Here is a 22,258-nt window from a genome sequence, read left to right as displayed (position 1 = left end):
GCCGGGCCAGGCCCCGCGGAGCCATTGGCGGCGGCGGCGGCGGGGGCGGGACGGCCGCGCTGCGCGGGGCCAGGCTCGGCTCGGCTCGGCTCGGCTCGGCTCGCTCAGCGCGGTGCGGCAGCAGCGGCGGCCGCGGCCCCCCCAGCTCCGCGCCGCTCCGCGCTGCCCCCCCTCCCCTTCGCCCCCATGGCCACCAAAATCGACAAGGAGGCGTGCAGGGAGGCGTACAACCTCGTCAGGGACGATGCCACCGAGGTGAACTGGTAGGTGCCCCCCCGGCATCGCCCCCGGACGGGCAGCGGGGCGCTGGGGCTCGCCGGCCGCTCCCCCCGCTCCCCAAAGGGTGAATTCTGCAGATCTCACCCCCTTCTCCTCTTCCTCTATTCCCAAAGGATGGGTTTCCACCGCCTATTCTTCCCCATCTCCTCCTTTCCCTTCCTAAAGACTGTGACTGTTCGATGTATTCTTCGCCCTCCCTTCCCCCATTCCAGAGGGTGACTTTTAAACGTGTTGTTCCCCTTTCCTTCCCCCATCCGGAAAGGTGACTTTTAACTGTATTATTCCCCTTGTCTTTTCCCTCCCCGAAGGGTGACGTTTAAGTACAATGGCTCTACGATCGTCCCTGGAGACCAAGGGGTAGACTATGAAACCTTCAAAAGGAAGTGCACAGGTAAGCTCCGTCTCCGCTGCCTTGGCCCCTTTCCGCCCTTCCCGCTGCCCGCGGCCAGGGGCAAAGGACAGGAGGAAACTTGGGGGGACTGGGATTAGTGCTGCTGCTTCCCTGCCCGCCCTGTCCTGCGGGATCGCCTTTCCAGCCCCATCGAGTGCAACTCCCCCAAGTCCAGAGTCCAGCGGGTCCTTTGTCTCACCCTTAGACTTCACGTCCTTTGGGCTCTTCCTCCCCTCTTTGCACAATCTTTCACTGCTCCTCGGTTATAAACCAGATAAAACGCCTGATAAGCAACGGCCGCCTTGTTCGGCAATGCAATTTCAGGGCAAACCCGAACTCGGTTGTGGCCAGAAAGATGTGGTCGTGCAGATCGTTGGGAATGAAATACTTAAAAAAATCCTTCTGAAAATCATAGCACTAAAGTGACTGCCGTTGGAAGGCTTGCTGGGGTTTTTTAAGAACACAAAACCTGACTGGAGGGTGGTGGTTGCAAAGCGGGGCTGGAACAATACAGCCCTGCAAACAATCGAACAATCGCAGATGTGGCGTTGCACAAGCGCAACTGTTGCGGCTCCAGGTTCAAACGTGGCACTGGATTGTGGAGCTGCCGGCTGTGGAACGTTCAGGGCAGGAACAAAGCCTGGGGAAAACGAAGATAAATTCAGGAGTGTTTAACTGCCTCTGATCGTGATTTTTGATGAGTTTCACAAAGGGGGGGTTTGATTTTTATCTCAGTTTTTATCAGTTTTTCTCCCATCTTGGCTGCTAGTTAACAGTGTCACCAAGTGCGGTGAGATACGGAGTATTTTTTACTAATACTGGATTATAACAAAGACTTACTCACTCAGCCAGTTACTGTACAATCAATCCCCTGCATTTTCAGAATTCTGTGTCTGAACTGTGGAGGAATTGTGTTGAGCAGTCTCTGTCCTCCCAAGGTGGGGCGGTTCATGGGGACACCGTGGGGATGGGAGTCCCTGGGCTTGGCTGGGCTTTAGGGAGTGCAAGGGGAGAACTCCCAGCAAAGTAACTGAGGGCAGGACAGCTCTGATCTGACAGGAGAAAAGTGTATTTTAGTCCTTGGAAAGGAGCCATGAAATGATGGTTTAGGCTGCTCTGCTACGATGTTGGCAGTGGGGTCTCACCGAGATCAATGCAGCCACTTGTTTCCAGCTGTTCCTGAGAACCTGCAGGGAAAATTCTCAGAACTAGGAAAGGTCCTGTTGTGGTTGGTGTCAGAAGAGCTGATCCTGCACTGCAGGAGCTCCTTCCCACTCAACTCTTTTTTAGTAGGCAACAGAAGGGAAAAGCAATTACCTGGAACCCAGGGAATCCCAGGGCTCAGCACTGTGGAAGTTCATGGCAGTGGTTAATTGTTCCCTTGGGAGGTCAATGACTTCAGGATCTGAGTTCTCTGTCTCCTCTCCTGAGCATCTCTGCTGTCTCCAGACACCTGAGGCTTGCAGGGGAACTTTCCCCATTTATTTTGTCTCGTTGCCTTTATACAGTTCCTGTCTTCCTTTTTGTCTGAGCTGATGTTTAATGCTTTTTCTGGAAGGGAGCCCCTTGAGAACTTGGCAAAGTCCTTTTCTGGAGTGGCTGAGCAGGCAGAGGGGCTTTGGCAGAGCCCAGGCAGGGGTTGGGTTGGGGAGGATGAGGATGACAAATAGTGGAGGCACACACTGCACTCTGGAGTGGGGCCACATCTGTGTTCTTAACAGGGCTTATAAACAGGGTGCTCAAAGCAAGCTGGCCCCAAGATACAAAAAAAGGAAATTTTCCATATTTTAGAAATAAGCTCAGTAAGGAAAGAGTTAAATATAGGGCACTTGTGGGGTATTGTTAGCCTTTAATGGGGAGCTAAATCCCTTAGAGCTGCTCCATTGCTCCCTGTTCCTCCCTTCCCTTTCCCTTGGCATGCACCTGCTGAGAGCTGTTCCCTGGCAGACCAGGGCCAAGAAGTTGTCCTCAAAGGCACCTCTGGAGCACAGCTGTTGGAGGCTTTAAGAAAGGCAAATTGAGGTGCCTGGTCCTTGGCTGAGAGCTGCAAAAGATCTTCCTCCACCCACGAATTTCGGTGCTGCAGTTGGGGAAGGAAGAGATGCAAGTTTTGGAGCCTCCATCTGTGCAGCAAACCTTCACCTGGCCTGCTAGACATAGTCAGGGATCAAAACTTGTGCCAGCAGTGAAGTTGAAGCTTTCCTTCCCATCTGGAAGAAAGTGAAAGTAGAGTTGGTTGGAATATTTCTACTGAAACAAAGTCAGTAAAAAGAGTAGTAAGGGATGGGAAAAGCTGTTGAATATTATTTATTCTTGTTGCTCCATCTCTTTCATCCTGGTCTCTTCCATCTCCTTTTATATTCCATCAGAGGGGAGATGAGCTGCTATCAATGCAACTAGCTTCAAAAAGAGTGAATAAAAATCTAAAAAATCTTGGTATCAGAACAAACTTCTTTGTTTTGAATTCCTGTTGTGTGAGAAACACTGCCCTGAAAGCCACAAAGTGCAGCAGCTGCCTCTGGTAGAAGCTGAGCATCACTTGGTGGTCGGAGGTGAGAGCAGGAGCTGGGATTGCCAATCTCAGCGTGCAAAGAGTCACCGTCGGAGCTCCACTTTCTGCAGCAGCTGCTCTGAGCTGCAAACGACAGTGTCCCCGCTGTCTTTAAGAGCCATTCTTATGAAAAGCACCTTGGTACTCACAGCTCCCCTTGTTGGGGCTGGGCGGGGTCACTGTGTGCTGGCTCCTGTGGCTCTGGGACCAGGAGGGGCTTTTGTGCCAGTTTGGAATCTCCTTGCCTGTGGTGGATGTCCTGCCTTGTGCAGTGACACAGGTCAGTGGGCTGTTGGTAACAGCCCCTGTTTTTGCTTTTTTTCCCCCCTATCCATCACCCTTTCCATGCCCATCACTGCCTCTGGAAACCTCCTTGGGGAACCAGCGTGGCTGGGGACAAAGGGAAAGGAGAGAAACTGAAATTGCTTCTTTGAGAGGAAGTAGCAGTTGAGGGAGGCCGTGTCAGAAACCAGCTCTGCACACCTCCAGCCCTGCTCTGGGGCTGCTGGGGGAGCACATGTGCCACAGGTGCTGGGCTGGGGCAGGGAGGCCCAAGCCCTGAGCCAGGAGCTGCTGCTGGCCCTGCTCTGGGTTCTGTCCTCTGCTGTGCTCTCAGGTACACCTCCCACATCAGACCTGCATCTTACAGATCCTGGCATGGGGGCCTTTTCTTCCTTCCATCTTCACTATGCTTTGTGTAGGAACAGAAAGCTTGAACAAACAGCATCATTAAATTATCACATTTTCCCCATCCCTGTCTGGGGACAGCAGCTGCCACTCCTAGAGGAAGGAAATGTGGAAAAAAAGAGCTCCTTCAGTGCCCTCTTGTTCAGGGTCCTGGGGTGATACTGCAAATACAGCCTGACCCTGAACTCCTGCTGTCAAGGTCTGTTTGTCTCAGACAACTCCAACACTGCCTGGGAGGCAGCAGACCCTGCTTTAGAGCCTGGCATCCATCTTCCCTAGCCCCCAAAGGCAGCCCCACGTGTGTGACACCTCTCCTCCAGCCTAGCCCAAAGCAAAGCCACGGACGTTGGTTTAGGCCATGGAGGTTGGATTGAGCCATGGAGGTTGGTTGAAGTCAAGGAGGTTGGTTTAAGCTAAGGAGGTTGGTTGAAGCCAAGGAGGTTGGTTTAAACCAAGGAGGCTGGTTTAGGCCAAGGAGGTTGGTTGAAGCCATGGAGGTTGGTTTAAGCCATGGAGATTGGTTGAAGACAAGGAGCTTGGTTGAAGTCAAGGAGGTTGGTTTAGGCCAAGGAGGTTGGTTTAAGCCATGGAGGTTGGTTGAAGCCAAGGAGGTTGGTTTAAGCCATGGAGGTTGGTTGAAGCCAAGGAGGTTGGTTTAGGCCAAGGAGGTTGGTTGAAGCCAAGGAGGTTGGTTTAGGCCAAGGAGGTTGGTTTAAGCTAAGGAGGTTGGTTTAGGCCAAGGAGGTTGGTTGAAGCCAAGGAGGTTGGTTGAAGCCAAGGAGGTTGGTTTGGGCCAAGGAGGTTGGTTGAAGCCACTGGACATCCCTGGTGGCTGCTGGGGGCTCTTCCTCTTGCAGTCCTGTCTAATGGCCAATGTCCTGCCTAATGGCCAGTGTCCTGTCTAATGGCCAGTGTCCTGTCTAATGCCTGTGCTGGCCCTGGTCTGACCCACAGGCTCTGGAGACCAAAGCTGAGGGCATTCACTGTGTCAGGGTCACTGAACACCCCCTGTGGACACCCCCTGTGTGTTCTGGCTGAGACTGTTTTGGTTGGGTTTAGCAGCACAGATTACCTCTGCATTAAACAAGGACTTGATTCAAGGCTTCTGATCCATTTTACTTCCCAGCTCCAGCTCTTGCTCTGCAGATGGCCTGGCTCCAGAGGAAACATTAATTTGGTGGTTAGTACTACGTGCCATCAGTACACTTTGAAAAAAAACCAAAAACAGCTGAGCTGGTGCATTTGAGGCCAGAAAGAGATAAGAGTTGAAGGTTATTGTATGGAAGGATGTGACAGCTCTTAGGATTTTTTTTTTGATGTTTTTAATTTCAAAGTCTTACAACTGGGCTGGTGATGCTGTTGCTGAGAAGAGCAGAATGAGTTACTGCTGAAATGACATCCTGTGGAACTTTTGTGTGTGTCTGTTGTACCTGACTGCCCTGGACATTGCCTTAGAGTCTCTATTATGAAGCAGCACAGCATCACATTGGCTCTGTCTGTGGTTTAATTTCATTTTTTTTAGTGTGTATTTTGCCATGAAAAAAATGGAGTGGTCAGAAGGCTGGATTTCCCCCCACCTCCTCCCCATGCCATATGTGAACAGCTGTTTTCAATGCATCTCTGACAAAAGAAATAATGAGCCTTTTATTTGGAAAGCCTCAGTGCAGATAAATAATTGCAATGACAGCATGAAATGGGATAGTTATTCATGTGTCTGAAAAGATCAGCCCAAAACCACACTGGGCATTCAGCAGCAGGAAGAACAGAAAATCTTTAGAAGAACAGAAAATAAATACCCTATAAAATCATTTAGGGTTGACATAAAATATTAGAAAATAGAAATAGAACTGGCTCCTAATAAAAATACAAGTTTTTTGGGGTTTAGATCAATTGTCCCAGAAAGCCTGGGCTGCACATTAAAAAAGTAGGAGCTGTGAGTTGAGAGATCACCAAGGTAACGTTGGCACCTGAGGTTGTAGGAAAGATTTGTAAAAACACACGAGGACATATAATGAGATAGGTGCTTATCTGCATTTGGCTGCATCTTAAGTTGCTAAAATGGGCCTTGTAAATCAATCTCCTACTGCTTTTGTTTTTCCCCTTCAGCGTTCATCTCTCCTGCTTTCCCTTGCTGGCTATTTCAGGGAAGACCTGGGGCCATGGGTGGCTTATGGAGTTTGTCACCCTGCCCCTGTGCCCTCCCTGCCTGTGTGGACGTGCTCTTGGCAGGGTCACAGAGATCTCCTGGCTGCCAGCTGGAGCCCAGGCTTAGCCTGGCCCTGCTGTGGACAGGGTGTGGCTTTAGGGAATATTCTCACTGATTTTTGTGGGAGTAACTCATTGGGTCAGGGCCTGCAGTGATGGTAACTCTTGGTTTTGTGGTAACTCTTGGTAACTCTTGGTTTTGTGATGGTAACTGATGGTAATTCTTTGGTTTTGTGGTAACTCTTGGTAGCTCTTTGGTTTTGTGATGGTAACTGATGGTTCTCTTTGGTTTTGTGATGGTAACTGATGGTAGCTCTTGGTTTTGTGGTAACTGATGGTAACTCTTGGTTTTGTGATGGTAACTGATGGTAATTCTTTGGTTTTGTGGTAACTCTTGGTAGCTCTTTGGTTTTGTGATGGTAACTCTTGGTAACTCTTGTTTTTTTTGGTAACTCTTGGTAACTCTGGTTTTGTGATGGTAACTGATGGTAACTCTGGGTTTTCTGATAGTAACTGATGGTAGCTCTTGGTTTTGTGATATTCAATTAAAATGGATGTGGGTGTGCATTTGCCATCCCATGGTGGGCTCAGGAGCAGGGAAAGAAGAGCTTTGTACCTTTTGCCTGCCCTTTGTTTTGGGGCCTGCCTGGCCCTTCTGGCCAACCATTCCTTCCTTCAGGGAACAGCTGGGTCCCCTTTTGCTCCCACTCTGCCTTCAGTATCCACCCAGGTCAGGAGAGGAGCCATGAGTGTCACTGGGGTAGCAGCACCCCCCTGGAGCAGAGAAGCCACTGTGGGGTCACTGTCCCTGCATTTGTGTCCCTGCACTCACATGGGCCACCCTGAGTCACCTGGAGAAGGTTTGGTGCCCCAGCAAAGCCCTGTGGTGGGGTCTGAGATGATTAAATGAACACTTTGGGGTGGAGCAAGGCAGCCCTGCACAAGAGCTGTGAGCTTAGTGCAGGGTTTAAGAGGAAAAAACAGTGTAGGAAGAGGGAAGGAACATTTCTGTCTGCACTTGCAGCCACGTGACCACGAGGCTGACTGAAGAGGTGGAAAATTGACAAATTAATCCAAAATTAATCCAATTGAAGCAAACAAATTAAATCTTCGTGGAACCTGTCATGTGCTGTAGTAATTCATGTTGGACAGAAGACAAAAGCAGGTCAGTCCATCACCTGCCTGGCTGCCTGTGACCTTGATTCAGGAGGCAGGTGAAGCTGGGAGCAGGGATTTTACCATGGCACATCTCTGGCCTGGCCACTCAGAGCCCTCGGAACCCTGATGGTTTGGCAGTGCATTTCTTTCCTGCAGCTATTATCTTTTACTGGTGACTCACTGCATTTCAATCTAATGGGGAATTTTTCAGTACAGCTGAACCAAAGCACTTGAGTGGATGTAGAAAAAGGGAAGGATACCATGAAGGAAATCTCTGTAGTTTGGCATCAAGCTTTGTTGACAGCCAAGGGCAGATTAATCAGAGTATTTGGAAAATCCTGTCTTAGTGAAAAATAAAGAGTTTGGAGAGAAATTCCAAGTGATGCTCGTTAAGGCATTCATTGTGCTGCTCATTGTTTGTCCAGCCATTGTGAAGGGAGCCGTGCTATTAATTGAATAAACATTGTTAATTTCTGCTGTTCGGATCCTGCGTGATCTCAAATAAAGCTGCTATTTCCGTTCTCCCCAGACCAGTTATTCACTTCTCTCTGCCCTGAAATTCATGTCTCAGTGGCTGGGAAGGGGCGTGACACAGCTCTGGGCAGGATTTCCTCCTTCAGGGGCAATCTGTGCTGTCTCTGTCTGATTTGTTCTGCTCCCCTCATTCCCAGCAAATTCCTGCAACCACCGTGAGTGCTTTTGTGTGAGCAGGGGCTGGTGGATGTTAATGCCTTGAGGTTTCTCCGGGAATTGGCACTGATGGCATTGATGACTTCCAGCGTGGGGAGTTGATGTGGCAGGGTAGAACTGACGAACTGTGAAAGAGGAAATCTGGGAGGAGGGAAGGACTCGCGTTTTGATCCCCTTATCACGCCGAACACGCTTCAGCCTAATTGTGAAACTCAGCCACTTCTGCTCGGGGATTTTGACCTGCGCTTGGAGAGGCTTATAGCCAGGCTGAGCTAGTGCTAAAAACCTCTCCATCCGTCCCTGATGCCCTTTTAGGAACTGAGACATGTTAATTGCTCAGGGCTCCAATTCACATTCCCTCTGGCTTTGTGTGCAGCGTGATTCACACCCGGCACAGCAGCTAAGGCATCACGTTTGTGCTAAATATCCTGTGGCAGCTGAAGAGCCTGCTCTGCCTCCAGTGGGGTTTAAACTCCATGGGGAGACAGGAGGAGACAGGACCCATTTGGGTGTGACCCCCTTCAAGCCCCCACAAGTGAAGCAGCCCCAGGAAAATCTGCCCAAGAGGTGACTCAGAGCCCCAGTCCAACCTCAGGTGCTCATGAAACTTACAGGACATGGTGAAGTAAGGGTTGGTCATGCTCAGGTGATCTCATGGATGAAAGCTGGAATTGCTGCATTTGGCTCTCTTCAGTGTCATGGAGCTGCTTTCAAACAGGATGGGCAAGCACTGGAAGTTCTGCTGAGAAGCAAATCCTGCTGCTGCCAGTGAGCTGTGGGTTAATGTCAAAGGGAAGTTATTCTGACAGACAAATTCATAGAATCCCAGTGCTGGAAGGGGCCTTAAAGATCATTTCATTCCATCATAAGCAGAGACACCTTCCACCATCCCAGGCTGCTCCAAGCCCCATCCAACCTGGCCTTGGACACTTGGATGGGGCATCCCTGGAGCTCCCTCTCTGTGCTGCTAGGAAAAAGCACTGGGTTTTCACATTCATTATCTTTTGTCTACTATCTTTATCACAAAGGGGCACATTGCAGTGTTCAAGCTCTGTGACAGCCTCTGTTAGAAGGGACAGGGATGAAAACCCCCAGGCTCAAGGTGGGGACTGAGGGCTCCATGGGAAGGGCAGTGACACCATTGCAGTGCAGGAGCTCCCAGCACTCTGGGACTTCCAGATCTGTTCCCAGAGGAGCCACAGAGCAGTTCTGGGCAGTGTGGCCTCCTTTGCTGTCAGAGCTGGCTCCTGGATCTGTTAATTGTAACATTAGGGGATTTACTGTCTCTCTTCACCTTGGGTATTTCCTGGCTGTCGCTTCATTTATGGCTCTAATCAATCTTGGGAATAGGATTTGCTGTCAAACCAGCAGCCCCCACATGCATTTCCTACACTCACCAGTAGCAGGGCAACTGAGAGAGAAGTTTTGTTTGCCTGCATTGTTGACACACGACTCTTTCTCTCCTTCCAAAGATCCATCTGGATTTTTCCTCTGAATAAGATCTTTCTTTTTGTTTCTATTTTGAAATCTTCAGAGGAGTTTGTTTTGAACATTGTACTGGCTCACACACCCCCCCTACATCCATTTTCCAGTTTGCCCAGTATTACTCAGTCAGTAACAAAAAAATAAAAAAGAACAAAGAGAATAAAACAGGGAGAGCAGAGGTGGATTTTTTTTCAGACTTAAAAAAGTCTTCTCTTTTATCAAGGAGAATTTGTCTTTGTCCACACTTTGGCAAATCAAAGTGTTAAAGAAGCTCTGAGATCTGTTAGCTTGCAGAGAACATCCCAATTTTTTTTTTAACATTGATTTCTAGCAGCTTATTTTCAGGGGATGAGCAATTTAGAGCTGCTTCTCCCTTGTCTCCAGAGCTCCTGGGGCTGTCCTGGCTGCTCACAGAGTCTGCTGGGGATGTTGGCAGTCATTCCTACACCTGGAGCCTACATTTTCACCTGGCAATTAGTCAACCCAGCAAATCCCTCTAAGGCACATTGAACTGGTCACAACAAGTGTGCCAGGAATACCAGGAGTCTTCTCTAACAGCAGGTTGGTTCTTCTGCTTTGAGTCACCTCCTTTAAAAGGCCTCGAGTGACCTCTGAGAAATGATGATTGAAATATTGATTATTAGAAATATTCCACAATTGCACAAGTGTCCATCTGCTCTGCTTTCTGCCCTCCTGGTGGAAGGTTCCAGCATCCCTTGGAGCCTGGGGATGCAGGGGGATGGTGCTTGCTCCTGATCAGGAAGCTTCCAACTGCTCCATGAGTCACAGGAGATGGAGGAAGGAGCTCTTTGAGATAAGAGTCTGCAAGGTTGTCACACATATGGCCAGGCTAAATTAGTCTGGTGTGATGTAGCACAAGCCAGTTGTGAAACAAGGATCAGCACAGCTCTGAACTCCAGGACTTTTCCCTCCAGGGCTTTGGAAAGAATAGAAAAACACACCTGGGCAAGTTATTGCAGATTTTTTTTTTCCTCCTTCCTCTCTCCTCCTTCTTGTAAACTTATACTACAAGTGAGCCAGAAATGGATGGAAGGAGGGAGAGAGATCAGACTTGCACAATGGCCAGTTTCCGGTAATGTTACAAAATGTGACCCTAATCCTGTTATTCTGTAAGAAAGAGACATGAGGATATGGTACTGGTTTCTGGTAATGTCATAAAGTGTGAACCTAATCCTGTATTCTGTAAGAAAGAGACATGAGGATATCGCTGTCTTCCCTTCTTCACCAGACCTGCAGATGAATAATTTGGCTGAATGTGTAACTGGGGTTAGCCCTGTGCTCTTGACCTGCCTGCTGACTGTATTTTAGCCATTTCCACTGTGGTGTGGGGTGTTCAGCACAGCCAGTTTCCTCCCAGTAACTCAGAGAACCCAGAAGGGGCAGAGCCCACACGGGCAAAGCACACCTTGCAAGCACAGGGCGTGTGAGCAGAGCCCTGTCCTGCCCCCGATTCCCAAATGCTGGCACTGAACACAGGATCAGTTTCTTGCCTTGGTTTTTGAGAGCAGTAGGCTCACCTGGAGAGGGGAAGGCAGGGATGTTGCTGGTTTTAATCCTTTTGTCCCTTTTTTGCCTCCGCAGACGATGTGCGATTGTTCGGCTTTGTCCGATTCACCACCGGCGATGCCATGAGCAAGAGAGTCAAGTTTGCCCTCATCACCTGGATTGGAGAGGATGTCAGTGGCCTGCAGAGAGCCAAAACTGGGACTGACAAGACTCTGGTCAAGGAAGTAGTACAGGTAACCTCTTCCTTTTCCTCCTAACCACCAGCTCCCATGGCTGCTCTCTGTACCAACAGCAGCAGGAGGGAGAGAGAGGGAAGGGTTGGCTCATCCTCCAACTTAGGAGTTAATCCTTTAAAAAGAAGACAGTTTCCTATTGCCTGTCTTCCTCCTAGCAAGGCTTAACATCTGCCCTTTGAGCACTCAGGCATAAAGAAGCATCTTTTGAGCTTAAGGCTGCCTTAGCTATTTCATGAGGAGGGGATTTCTGCACTCCCCTCCTTGTCACGGCTGAGATGTGTCCCATCCCCTTCCTTGCTATGGAAATAATTCCCTATTGAATGATCATCAGCAGTATTCAGTTAAGCAGGTAAAATTAAACAGGAAAACCCACACCCTTGTTTAAACTTCTCCAGAGGCCTTTTGCCTTTGCAGGGTGGATTTGTGGAGCTAATCACCCAAAGTCTGAAGTCCCCGTGGCACCAATTAACTAACAGCTCTTAATGGCTAACTAGATGTGAACAGGCTTTGTTTGGCCTTGGGCGTAGCAGGGGAAAGAGAAATGTGCTCAGTCCAAGTGAGAAGAAACAACAGCCAGGAGAGAAGTGACTGTGGGAGGCACAGCTGAGACCTGGCTGTGATGGAGAGGATGCTGATGTTTGGAATGTTTCTTCTGGGGGAGAATTTAAAGCAAGATTAGCTCTTCCAATGAGACAGAGAACCAGCTCACCAGAGCATGAGAAATGGTTTTGTTTATGCTCTTGGAGAATGGGCTGATGAGTAAATTAATTTCCCCTCAATAACTGGGCTCTTGCCAGTGTAAAGAAACCTCCCAACAGGACACTGGGAAGGGTGAGAATGAAGCCCCCTCAACTCTTTGGTAGTTTATATGATACAGAAGATTACATTTAGATAAGAAGAATGAAGATAACACATTCCTGTCCTTCCAGATGATAACCTCTGGTGCTGAATGTTTCAGAATGACAACTCAGAGGGGCCTGTTCTCCAAAGAAACTTCCAGAATGATACCTGAGAGACAGGAAAGCAAGTGTCTGCTCATGGGAAGCAGCTGAAACTGTGTAATTGTAGCTGAAGTTGAAATTATAGAGTACTAATGAATGACTCTTAGATGAGTCACTAAGCCCAAGATTTTCTTTAAAATCTGTTTAGACAATGTATTCCTGTTGAGTTGAATAGCATTCCTGAGCACTGTGCTCAGAGCTGTCCCTAGGTCTGTTACATATAATTTGCAATTTCACTTGTTTCATCTTTGATTAGTAGTCTGTACAAGTTAATAATCTGGTGGAGCATTAACCATTCTTAGCTGTTACTTAAAAGCTTTCATATTCCAATTAGTCTGTACTAAAATATAAAAACAATACAACTGGTGCTTGGTACACTTTTACTGAGCAACCTTGTCTATAAATGCTTGCAAAGCATTTCTGAATGTCAGAGCAATGGTGATCTCCTGTCCAGAAGAAATTATCTTGACAAGTATTTTGAATAGTTCTTGATATGCAACTGAATCCCTCTGAGTGCAGTGAGATAAAGCAGAACCATTTTCTTCTTTTTATGCCTGTGACCTTGCAGGTAATCTGTCAGAATAAATAAGAAAGTCCAGCTGAAATGTAATGGAGGGTGTTTATCCCAGAGCTATTTCACTCTTAGCAGCTCCCTTGACCTTCAGGTACATTCTCAGTGTTGTTTTTTACAGAGGTTATTTGAGATGTGAGTTATACATAGAAAAATACACCTTTTTTTTTTTTTTTCTGTAATGATGAACACCAAATCTGAGCCAGTGTTGGTTCATCATTTGGAATAACCAGTACCCTAAGGTAGGTGATTTTTGGTCTGCAAACCCTGAACAGGTGCAGCTGGGCCCTGTGGAAGGGTGGCACAAGGAGGATTTTGTACAGCTTTGATGTGCACAAGGGACAGCTTGGGATTCCAGAAGAGCAGCTCTTCAGTCTGAGAAGCCCTCAGCAAAACCTGAAGGGCTCTCACAATCTTGTACTGTTTGACTCCTGTGGGTCTTTATTTAAGACCCAAGTGTGAGGAGATTCCTGTTTTATATCCTGTGCTGGGTTGGTGAGCTGGGCTCAGCAAACACCAATAAATGTTGCTGTTCTTGTGAGACCAAGGGAAAGCCAGGCAGCTCAGGCACCTCCTGCCAGCACAGCCCAGCCCTGGGACAAAGAGGATCCCACCAGGGATGGTTATTGGGCTCCCAGAAGCACCTGCCAAGGTGGAAAAAAGGAAACCACAAGGACATGAACTGGTGAGGAGTGGGTTATGGGCTGTGAACAAAGGGATGAACCATTACAGAGCAGAGGGAGGAACTGGGCTGCCCTGGCTTTTGTGTTCCTCCCTGGGAAGGAGGAGCAGGTGCTGTGAAATCCATGGGGAGGTGGCTCTGGAGTGCTGATAGTGAGTGCAGGAGGTTGCCAGAAAACCTCTCAGGAAGAAAGAACAATTGATTTTTAGCTGTAATAACTGTAAAATGACAGGGATGGATCTCATCTGCTACAAATAGCTGTAGTTCTTCTGATCTGTACTAGATGAGAGCCAGGTCTTCTGGCCCTGCTTGGACCTATGCTCATTAGCTCTTTAATGCTGTTGGAAAATGGGTTTTGAGTTTATTGTATTTCTTTTGGATTGTAGACAAATCCATTTAAGGAACTATCAGGAGCTATTTTTTCCCCCATAGCCATTTATTTTTCCATCCTTTCCTCCTTAACTCAGCTGGAAATGTTGGCTCCAGCCTGCAGCCTGGTCCAAGCAGTTCAGCTGGGAGCAGATTGGAAGTAAGGCCAGGATGGGGAACAAGTATTTACCTGTAAAAATGGGTCTAGCTAAGTCCTACAGTGTGAGACTGCTGTGAAATGGAGACAGGGAGATGCACAATCCCACCTCCTACCCACTGGGCTCCTCTCCATGCCAAGGACAGATCTAATGGGGGAAGAATGGCACAGAATTTCCCACTGCAGGTGGCTGCTTAGGATGTTGGGGAGATAATTTCTGGGGAAGAGTCTAAACCTGCCCCTAGAACAATCTAAACAACTGGGAATTTCATGGAGCAGTGACTTCTGCATCTGTTTGGCAGCAGCCATGTGTCACCCTGTGGCCAGGGTGAGCTGCCAGATGTGTTCAGAGAGCCACCCCACAGCACTGGTGTCCCCTGCAAGCTGCACTTTGGTCACCAGAGCCCACAGCAAGGACCAGCCCAGGCACTGGGAGTGGCACCTGGTGCTGCAATGGGGTGGTTCTGATGTACACACCAAAGAAATGGAGCCAGGGCTTGGTTTCCCTCTGAGTGCTCCTTCCTCTCTGTGAACTCTGTCCCTTCACGACTGCATTTCCTACCAGGAGATTTGAACTCTTCCTTAGGCAGCACTGGGGTCTTTTTCCTGACAGGGATGAATTCATGTCCTGCAGGACTCTCCCAGCAAAGGAACTGCCCAATCTTTGCCAGTTTGTCAGATTTTCCATGGATTTTGACTCTGTTTTCATCAGTACTCCTTCCCCCACATAGTCATGTGCTCTGTTATTTCCCTAATTCATATTCAGGGTAAAACAGCTCTGTTTCTGAGAGCAAATATTCAAGGCATTTTATTCATCATTATTTTTGGTGAGGAATTCATCTGGCTTTCATGATGTCAACAGCTCTGCTGGGTTCCTGTTTTGCAGCTCACACCCAGATATTTTTTTTGCTCACCTTTCCCTCTGGATTTCTCACTGCACTGATGATCTGTCCCATGAGGGAGCAGCCACTGATGGGGGCCCTGTCCCTCATCTTGGGATCACACAGAATTCCCTGTATGTGCTTTGGTTTTCTCTTATCAGTACAGAGTCCTGAGCAGAAGATGAAATAGCTGAATTAAAGCAGGAGGTTTAATAGCTTTGTTGGAGGCAGGAAATCAAACTCACAGGGAACAACCATGCCACAGTGGCTTTGAGAGTTACTCATGAGGGTGAGTGAGATCCTGCTGGGAAGGCAAACTAAATTATTCTCCTTTTTGGTTGTTTTTCCTCTTCTGGTTTACTGCAAAGGCCATACCAAATGGATATGGATTTACAAGAACTCCAGGTCTAGAGAAGAGGGTCAGAATCAGCAGCTTCTCATCTCCCTGTGTCTGACACACAGACTTGTGACTCTTCCAGTGGGATGAAGCACAGCAGGGAGAATTTGCAGAGCAGCTGAAATGCAGCTCCCATTGCTGAGACAAGTGTTTGCCAGAGGTTTGGACTGGCTTCTCTCAGAGTCTGGAACTGGTCCATGTAAAATTGGCAGGGAGTAGATTTGAAGAGAGGGTTTTTGCTGAGCTTGGAGTCTGACAGCTGAGTGCAGGAGCAGGTTTGCTGTGGGACTGGGACTCGGACCATGCTGGAAATGAAACCTGGGAGATGTCACCTCCTCTGCACTGAGGATGAGGTGACCAGTGCATGGGAATGGTGACAATAAGCACAGTAGAACTGAGAGTTCTGAACATCAGCAGAAGCTGCTGGAAGCCCCAGTAAAAATAAAATAAATATAAAATGGCAAGAAGCTGCTCAGCTACCTGGCACCCATCTGTAGCTGCTGGGAAGTGTCTGTGGACTATACAAGGATTTTACTCCTGGTTTCAGGCTTTCCAGGCTGGGATTTGTAAGGACCTCTGCAGACCTGGTTTGGTACAATATCTGCACCATACGGATTTTCCCTTGGGCAATTTAAGGAAATTTTATGGCCCATATGCTAAACATTCAGGGCTTGGAAGAGAGGAAGAAAATCTACTCCACCTTTTTTTTTACTCCCCCTTTAAGTTGGCTGGAAGAAAAGGGTTGGGCTTTCTGCACAAATTTCATGTTTCCCAGGGAGGTTGCAGGCACCTTTTTTGCTCCTGCATGGTTGGAGCCCTCTCAGTCTGTGCCTGGTGTGGCTGGCACAGGGGATGAGATTCCAAAATTGTGACCCCCAGGCACAAAGAGGAGCTGGAGCCAGACAGGAGCACTGGAGAACCAGGAGTGAACCTCAGCATTTCTGTGTGCTGTTCACTGATTTGAGAGGCAAAGCAAAGAGGCTGTGGCCACTGTTGTGTTGTGAGAGTGATAAAGATAAATGGCAGCATTGTTTTTGTTATCTGGAGGCTGCTGCTGACTGGGGTGAAGACAAAGGCCAGAATTCACTGGCAGGGCTTGCTGTGGTTGTAGAAAGCCTGGGGCTGGGGGGAGGAGAAGGGAAAAGGAAGTGGAGGATGTAAGATGAAGACACATGTCAGCAAATCAAGGGCCCAAACATCAGGGTTATGCCCTGTACCTTAGGATTTGCAGCCTGAACTAAAGCTCAGCCCCAGAGAGCTCAGACAGTAAATTCAGGGTGATGAGGGAGGCTGTGGCTGGAGAAGGTCAAGCAGGGTGTTAAAATCAGAAATTCCAGGCACCAAAAGCATCTTCCCTCCTTGGGACCAGGCTGGAGGAGACACACCGTGGTGGGTCAGAGCTGGTGTGAGGAACCAAGGAGCACCCTGAGAGAATGGAATAAAGCAGAGTTATTAATAGCAGTGACCCAGATTGCACTCTGAGGGTACAAATCTGGCACAAGAGGTGGCCCAGTCAGCTAAGAGGATATTTAAGAGTGGCTGGGAGCAGACCCCATCTGGCCACTGCTAGGGGGACCCTGTTCATTCCTTGCAAGGTGTTTTGGTGGTGCTGATGTGAAATGGTGGCTGATGCCCACAGATCATCACCTAGCAGTCATCTGGATAAGTGTCTACTTGAGAAGGCATCTGAGTAATTATATTTACTTTGTGGCACACGTGATGAATTCTCCTCTGTTTGGGCATGAGTGCACTTGCAGTTTCAATTTCAGAATCAGCTGGATTCTGCAGAGTGGGCATTGAAGAAAACCCTCCCCACACTTAGAAAATACACTTTTCATTATAAAATACACTTTTGCATTGAAGAAAATCCTCCTCACACTTATAAAATACACTTTTCATGGAATCCCTCTCAGTAATGGTTTTATTGAACTGCCTCAGTTCTCATAAAGCAGGGCAAAGACTCACCCTGGAATCATGTAGTCTTGGATAATCTGCTCCCAAGGTGAAGAAAATGTGTTAAACCTGGTACCATAGAAAAGGAATTGAAAAGGCTCAGCTCCAAACTCACATAGGAGCATCAAACAGCTGAAAATCCTGGGGTGGGTCTTAGCAAGGGCTGAGCTTTGCAGAGATGTCACCCTGGAGACCTGGAAGTAGGACACTTGTGAGCATGACTAAATCTGATGGTTTGGGCAGTTTGCCTCTTTATTTCTATCTTAAGAAAAAAAAAAAAAAAAAAGAAAAGAAAAAGAAAAGGCTTTGTTTTCCTCTAAAAAGCAACGTCTTTCCCATTTTCCCTGGACCCTGCCAAGCCGTGGATGAGTGCCTGTGCTGTCCCCACGGCCAGGAAAGCCGGGCATTGCCGGCAGTGGAGCAGGGCTGTCATTGCTGAGCACTCTGTAGCTGCCCCCAGGCACAGCAGAGCTGCTCCGAGGATTTCCTGCGGTGTGAAACAGGATCAGGCACAGCCCAGAGGGGGGAGGAGGGAGCTGTTCTCCTCTCCTTTCCATCTCTCCCACCGCATGAAAGAGGTGCTGAGGCCCTTTCAAGCTGCATCCTCCTCCACCCCCCCTTTTATCCGACTCTGATCCCAAACGGAGACCCTTGGGATGCTGCCAAATAAAGAGCTCTCCCATGGCTTAGAGGCTGAAACCAATTAGAAGCCCCCCTTCCTGTTGTGCCAGGGCTGTGCCAGTGCCAGGGAGACCCACACAAGATTCCTGCTGCCCTCCCAGAGCGTTCCCTCCTTCTCCATCACCTTTTGGGGAACTCACTGCCCAGGGATCGGGGCATTGCAGATTCCCTGAGATGTCTCAGCAAAGCTGCTGGGATTTTAATTCATGTTTTTTGGTGGATGCTTGTGTTTGTCATGTCTGTGGCGTGGGGGAAGGGAGGCTCATGCAGTGCTCTCAGTTGTGGTTAGGAAGGGGAGGAAAATGCTAGAGCAAGCAGCAAGCAGGCTGTTTGCTGAGATGGCTGTGCACACACATGGATGCCATGCCAGCCCTGCTGGGAGGCAGGAAGGACAGCCCCCAACAAGGGGAAAAATCCCTGAGCTGCCACTGCTCTGACAGGAGCCCTGAAGGCGCTCTGGATCCCACTGTGCTCCCAGCCAGCTTTTCTGTGTCCCAGCCTCACATCCCAGCCCTGCCCAGCTCCAGCAGCTGCAGAGGGAGGAAGGAGCTCCTGGAGGGAGGAAGCTGCCCTGCAGCACACGAGTGCATCCACCCAGGAGCTCACCTGGGACACAAGGCACAGAGCCTGTGCACAGCCTGTCTGGGGCAGTGGCTGGCTTTGGCCACAGTGTGGAGATGAGGGGAGGAGGCACTAAATCCACGGAGGGAGCTGTGTTTGCCCCTGGGAGCATCCCTGTGCTGCTCAGTCCTTCACAGCTGTGACACTGTCGTGGACTCTGGTGTGGTGCTGTTCTTTCTTTAGGAGAAGGGGCCCTAAAAAGGGCACAGAGAGGATTAGTGACTTGGCCAAGATTATGCTGAGGGTCAGTGCTGGTCAGGAGGTCAATAATTTGGAGTGTTTCAGTTCACATACTGCTTAAGGAACTTGACCTAACCTGGCCTGTGCATCTCCAGGAAGAGCTGCTGCACCCCTGCATTGGGTCTGCAGCCAGTGACTGTGGAATACATTACATTTTTCCAGGTGAAGTGTTGGGTTTTGCCTTCACCAGCCCTCTGTCTCATCCACAGCTTGCTATTTATCATCCCAGCCACAGGAGATCAGGGTATGCAGCTCAGACACCCAGGGAAGCTGGATAACCCACCTTCAATCAGCTAATGAAAAATATCCCCCTTTGTTAACAGGCTTTTTCTTTGTCTCTTGCAGAACTTTGCCAAAGAATTTGTGATCAGTGACCACAAAGAGCTGGATGAGGATTACATCAAGAATGAGCTGAAGAAAGCAGGGGGGGCTAATTATGATGCACAGACTGAGTAAAGGCAGGAACCTCCTGGCACCATCACCTGCATCTGCAAGGGAGGGCAAAGGCACAACAAACTAACACACCTGAGAGATGAGGCAACTGAACTCCCCAGCTTTCTGTGGCTGCACCTAAGAACTCCCTTTTTTTTGCATTCAGAGGACTTTTATTTTCCATTCTCTCTCATGAAACATTCCTCTCTGGGGCTCTGTTTTTCTTTTTTCCCCCTTTTTTTACTCATAACTCTGTTTCACACCTGTGGAATTTAGGTTTGGCTCTGCTTTGGTCCTACTCAGCCCTGTGTTTGTAGAGGCTTGCCACTGTGTCCTTCTTCATGTCTGTGTGTTTTACTTGGGCTCAACCTGGTCTCTGAGGGAAGAAAGTTTTGGGGGAGTTCTGAACATCAATTACTTTAATTTTTGAAAAATTTGTTCTGACTGATATTCTTGGGAATAACATTATTTGCTGTTCTAGGCTCAGATCAGCTTGAGATGACTTCCCTCAAACTTTGATTAAATCATCTAAGCAGAAATGTCCAGCTGAGATGTTATCTAACAGCTTAAACAACAAAGCCAACAAACAAAACCATTTCTTTGACTCCTGATAAATGGGAATAAATTTGCCTTAAACATTGCTTGACAGTTGCTATGCTCTGTGCTGCATCTCTGTCCCTCCCTCTTAAAAATAAGATCCACCACAATCCTCAAGTGGGTTTTGTTGCTTTTTTGGAGGTGTCACAGCACAGTAAACTGAGGGGCTTAGAAATGTCTGGATCTTGGTCACTATTTTGTGTACGTTGGTCTCTGGGTTTGTATCTGACTTTGCTAATGCTGGGGCTCAGGAGGTGAAACTGAAATGCATAGATGTCCTTTTTCAATGATGTCTGAAAAAAATAGCAGCTGCTGAATCCTTCCCTACCCCTGTCCCCCCTGGTTATTCTGCAGTTAAACACAACATCTTCAGTTCCTTGGGGCCTTTGGCAGGGAACCAAGGGATGGGGCAGGGCAGCTCCATCCCAGCTGGGGTTAAATGTCCAACAGCAGAGGCCCAGAGAAAACCTGGGCTCACTTTGGTACCAAACTGTTTGTTTGGGGAGGGGCTCCTTTGTATGGCTTTTGTTTTTCCATCCAAGGTAACTGTGCCCAGAATGACCTGTTGGGAGAGGCCGTGGGGCTTGGGACTCAGCGCTGTAAATCCATGACACAATAAATGTTTTTCAAGAACAGTTCTCAGTGACTCTGGTGTTCTTTCACCATCCCTGCAACAAACTCATATTTAGAAGGTTTCTTAATCCTTGGTGGGAAGCTTTGAGCTCCTGCAATCTTGGGGCTATAAGGAGAATTAAACACTGGCTTAGGTGTAAAATGATCCCAGTGCCTGCAGCCCTTGTCTGCTCCTCTCTGCCCCAAAAGGCAGAGGTGACCACAGTGCACCTGACACACTTTTTGTTCAGCAGCTCTGCTTCTCCATTTCCAGTGCCAAAACACCAAGTGGGAATTGTAATTAGGTCAAAGAGAATTTCACAGCCACGGAAAAGAAATGTAGAGAGGTCAGGAATAGATTTGGGAACAAGAACAACACTTTCAGACAAGTTTTGCAGCTTCCTGCACAGGGTTACATGGGGCATTACAGTTCTGGACAGGACTTCCTAAACCTTGCCCTGAAAGAAGGAAAAGGGTTGTTTTTTACAGGACTGACAGCAGGGACAGGCATCACTAATGGGAAGGAGCTTTGCAGAGAGCTTGTGATGCTCTGAGGCTTTGCCTTACTGGTTCAGTGGCCACCATAAACTTGAATTTGATACCCTGTGGCACAAATCTCTGCCTGCTTGTGAAGCCTGGCAGCACCATCACAAGAAATTCATCAGCACCAGCTGTGTGGGGGCTCAAAGAAGAGGCAAATTAGCTTTTTGAGCCTTCAAAGGCATCTCAGCAAGACAAATGGAGCACTTGTGTTGCCTTTGGCAAGCTGGGTCCAAGGATGGAGGCAGAGGAGGCATCACCCTGGCTGTGGTTGCTTTGCTATCCTTAATCCAGTCCTCAGAACATGGAAAATCCCACATTCCCTCTTTGAATAACTTCTGTGGTGTACTGGCACATGGACTCTGCTGCTGAGCATAGGAATATCAAGTTTGCAGGAATTGCATGGTAACACATGAGAAAAATGAGAAGGAATTACTGATTTGTAATATGAGGATAAATCCTTGTGGGAAGATAAAGGAAAAAAGTAGCTTAATGAATGAGAGTAATAGCAGAGAACCAGTGGGGCTGGGTTTTTTCCAACCTCAATTTCATCTTTTAGAGCAGGCTGTGTAGGGATACCACCCTGCTGATGTTATGAAGAACTCAGTGGGGAGAAGCTGGGGTGAGATGCAGGGGAGCATTGCTGCTGATCTGGGCCAGTGCTGCAAACCACCAGGGAGCTCCTGTTTGTACAGTCCTGTCCCTCTGGCAGCACTGCAACAGCCAAGTCACTCAAGTCCCTGCCTGTCAAAGCCTCAGTGGAACAGGAGATTGTCTTGGTCACAAAGAATGTCCTGGAAACACACCCAGCCCAAGCTGATGAATGCACATCCCAGGGGGATGCCTGGGAGAGTCTGGGGCAAAATGTGTTTCCAAAATTAAATATTTCATTTTCTCTTTACTTCTCATTCCTGAGGAGTAATCTGAATTAGCCATTAAATGGTTTTGTTTCTAGAATGTTGATTATATTTCATTGTAGGAATGGTTTTCATTTCCCTCAGGAGAGTGACTTAACTGGTGTTATGTCAAACCCTCCTGCAGCCTAAAACACATTTTTGGGTTCTGCACCCACTTGGCTGGAAAAGTATTTACCCCACAGTGCTTGCAGGCATTCTCCTTCTGTGCTTACAGTTAATAATGCAAGGAACAATTGGCACAACTGGAGCAGCAGAAAGGCTGGGACGTGAAGAGCAAAAGCTTGAGATCAATTATTTGTGCTGTGTTTGGGGTGTCGTGCTTGGCATATCACAAGAACACAAAATAAATTGGAATTTGTCTCTGTTCTGAGACCCCGGGGGAGCTGAGTGTCTGTGAG

The 22,258-nt window shown here is 48.3% G+C and overlaps 1 protein-coding gene and 1 long non-coding RNA gene across 2 annotated transcripts; one reads left to right on the top strand and one right to left on the bottom strand.

Moving 5' to 3' along the window:
* The first annotated feature begins 57 nt into the window (after positions 1–57).
* Positions 58–20,426, top strand: COTL1 (coactosin like F-actin binding protein 1). Its single transcript, XM_054640578.2, has 4 exons — positions 58–263; positions 588–670; positions 11,049–11,206; positions 19,108–20,426. The coding sequence occupies exons 1-4, from the start codon at positions 187–189 to the stop codon at positions 19,216–19,218; spliced, it is 429 nt and encodes a 142-aa protein (XP_054496553.1). The 5' UTR covers positions 58–186; the 3' UTR covers positions 19,219–20,426.
* On the bottom strand, positions 1,710–2,023 carry LOC143695129 (uncharacterized). Its single transcript, XR_013184071.1, has 3 exons — positions 1,988–2,023; positions 1,816–1,857; positions 1,710–1,722 (listed from the first exon to the last, which is right to left on the bottom strand). It is a non-coding gene; the product is annotated as an uncharacterized LOC143695129 (long non-coding RNA).
* Positions 20,427–22,258: the final 1,832 nt, after the last annotated feature.

This window comes from Agelaius phoeniceus, chromosome 12 (genome assembly GCF_051311805.1).
Source record: "Agelaius phoeniceus isolate bAgePho1 chromosome 12, bAgePho1.hap1, whole genome shotgun sequence".
NCBI lineage: Eukaryota > Metazoa > Chordata > Aves > Passeriformes > Icteridae > Agelaius > Agelaius phoeniceus.
Note: the sequence above shows the minus strand (reverse complement) of the source record. Positions and strands in the feature narration are given on the sequence as shown.

What these genes read in the sequence shown, in the direction of transcription:
- COTL1 (XM_054640578.2), top strand. Translation starts at nt 187, where the DNA reads ATGGCCACCAAAATCGACAAGGAGGCGTGCAGGGAGGCGTACAACCTC. An exon ending in CTTCAAAAGGAAGTGCACAG is followed by an intron (nt 671 to 11,048) that starts GTAAGCTCCGTC and finishes TTGCCTCCGCAG; the next exon opens with ACGATGTGCGATTGTTCGGC. An exon ending in TGGTCAAGGAAGTAGTACAG is followed by an intron (nt 11,207 to 19,107) that starts GTAACCTCTTCC and finishes TGTCTCTTGCAG; the next exon opens with AACTTTGCCAAAGAATTTGT.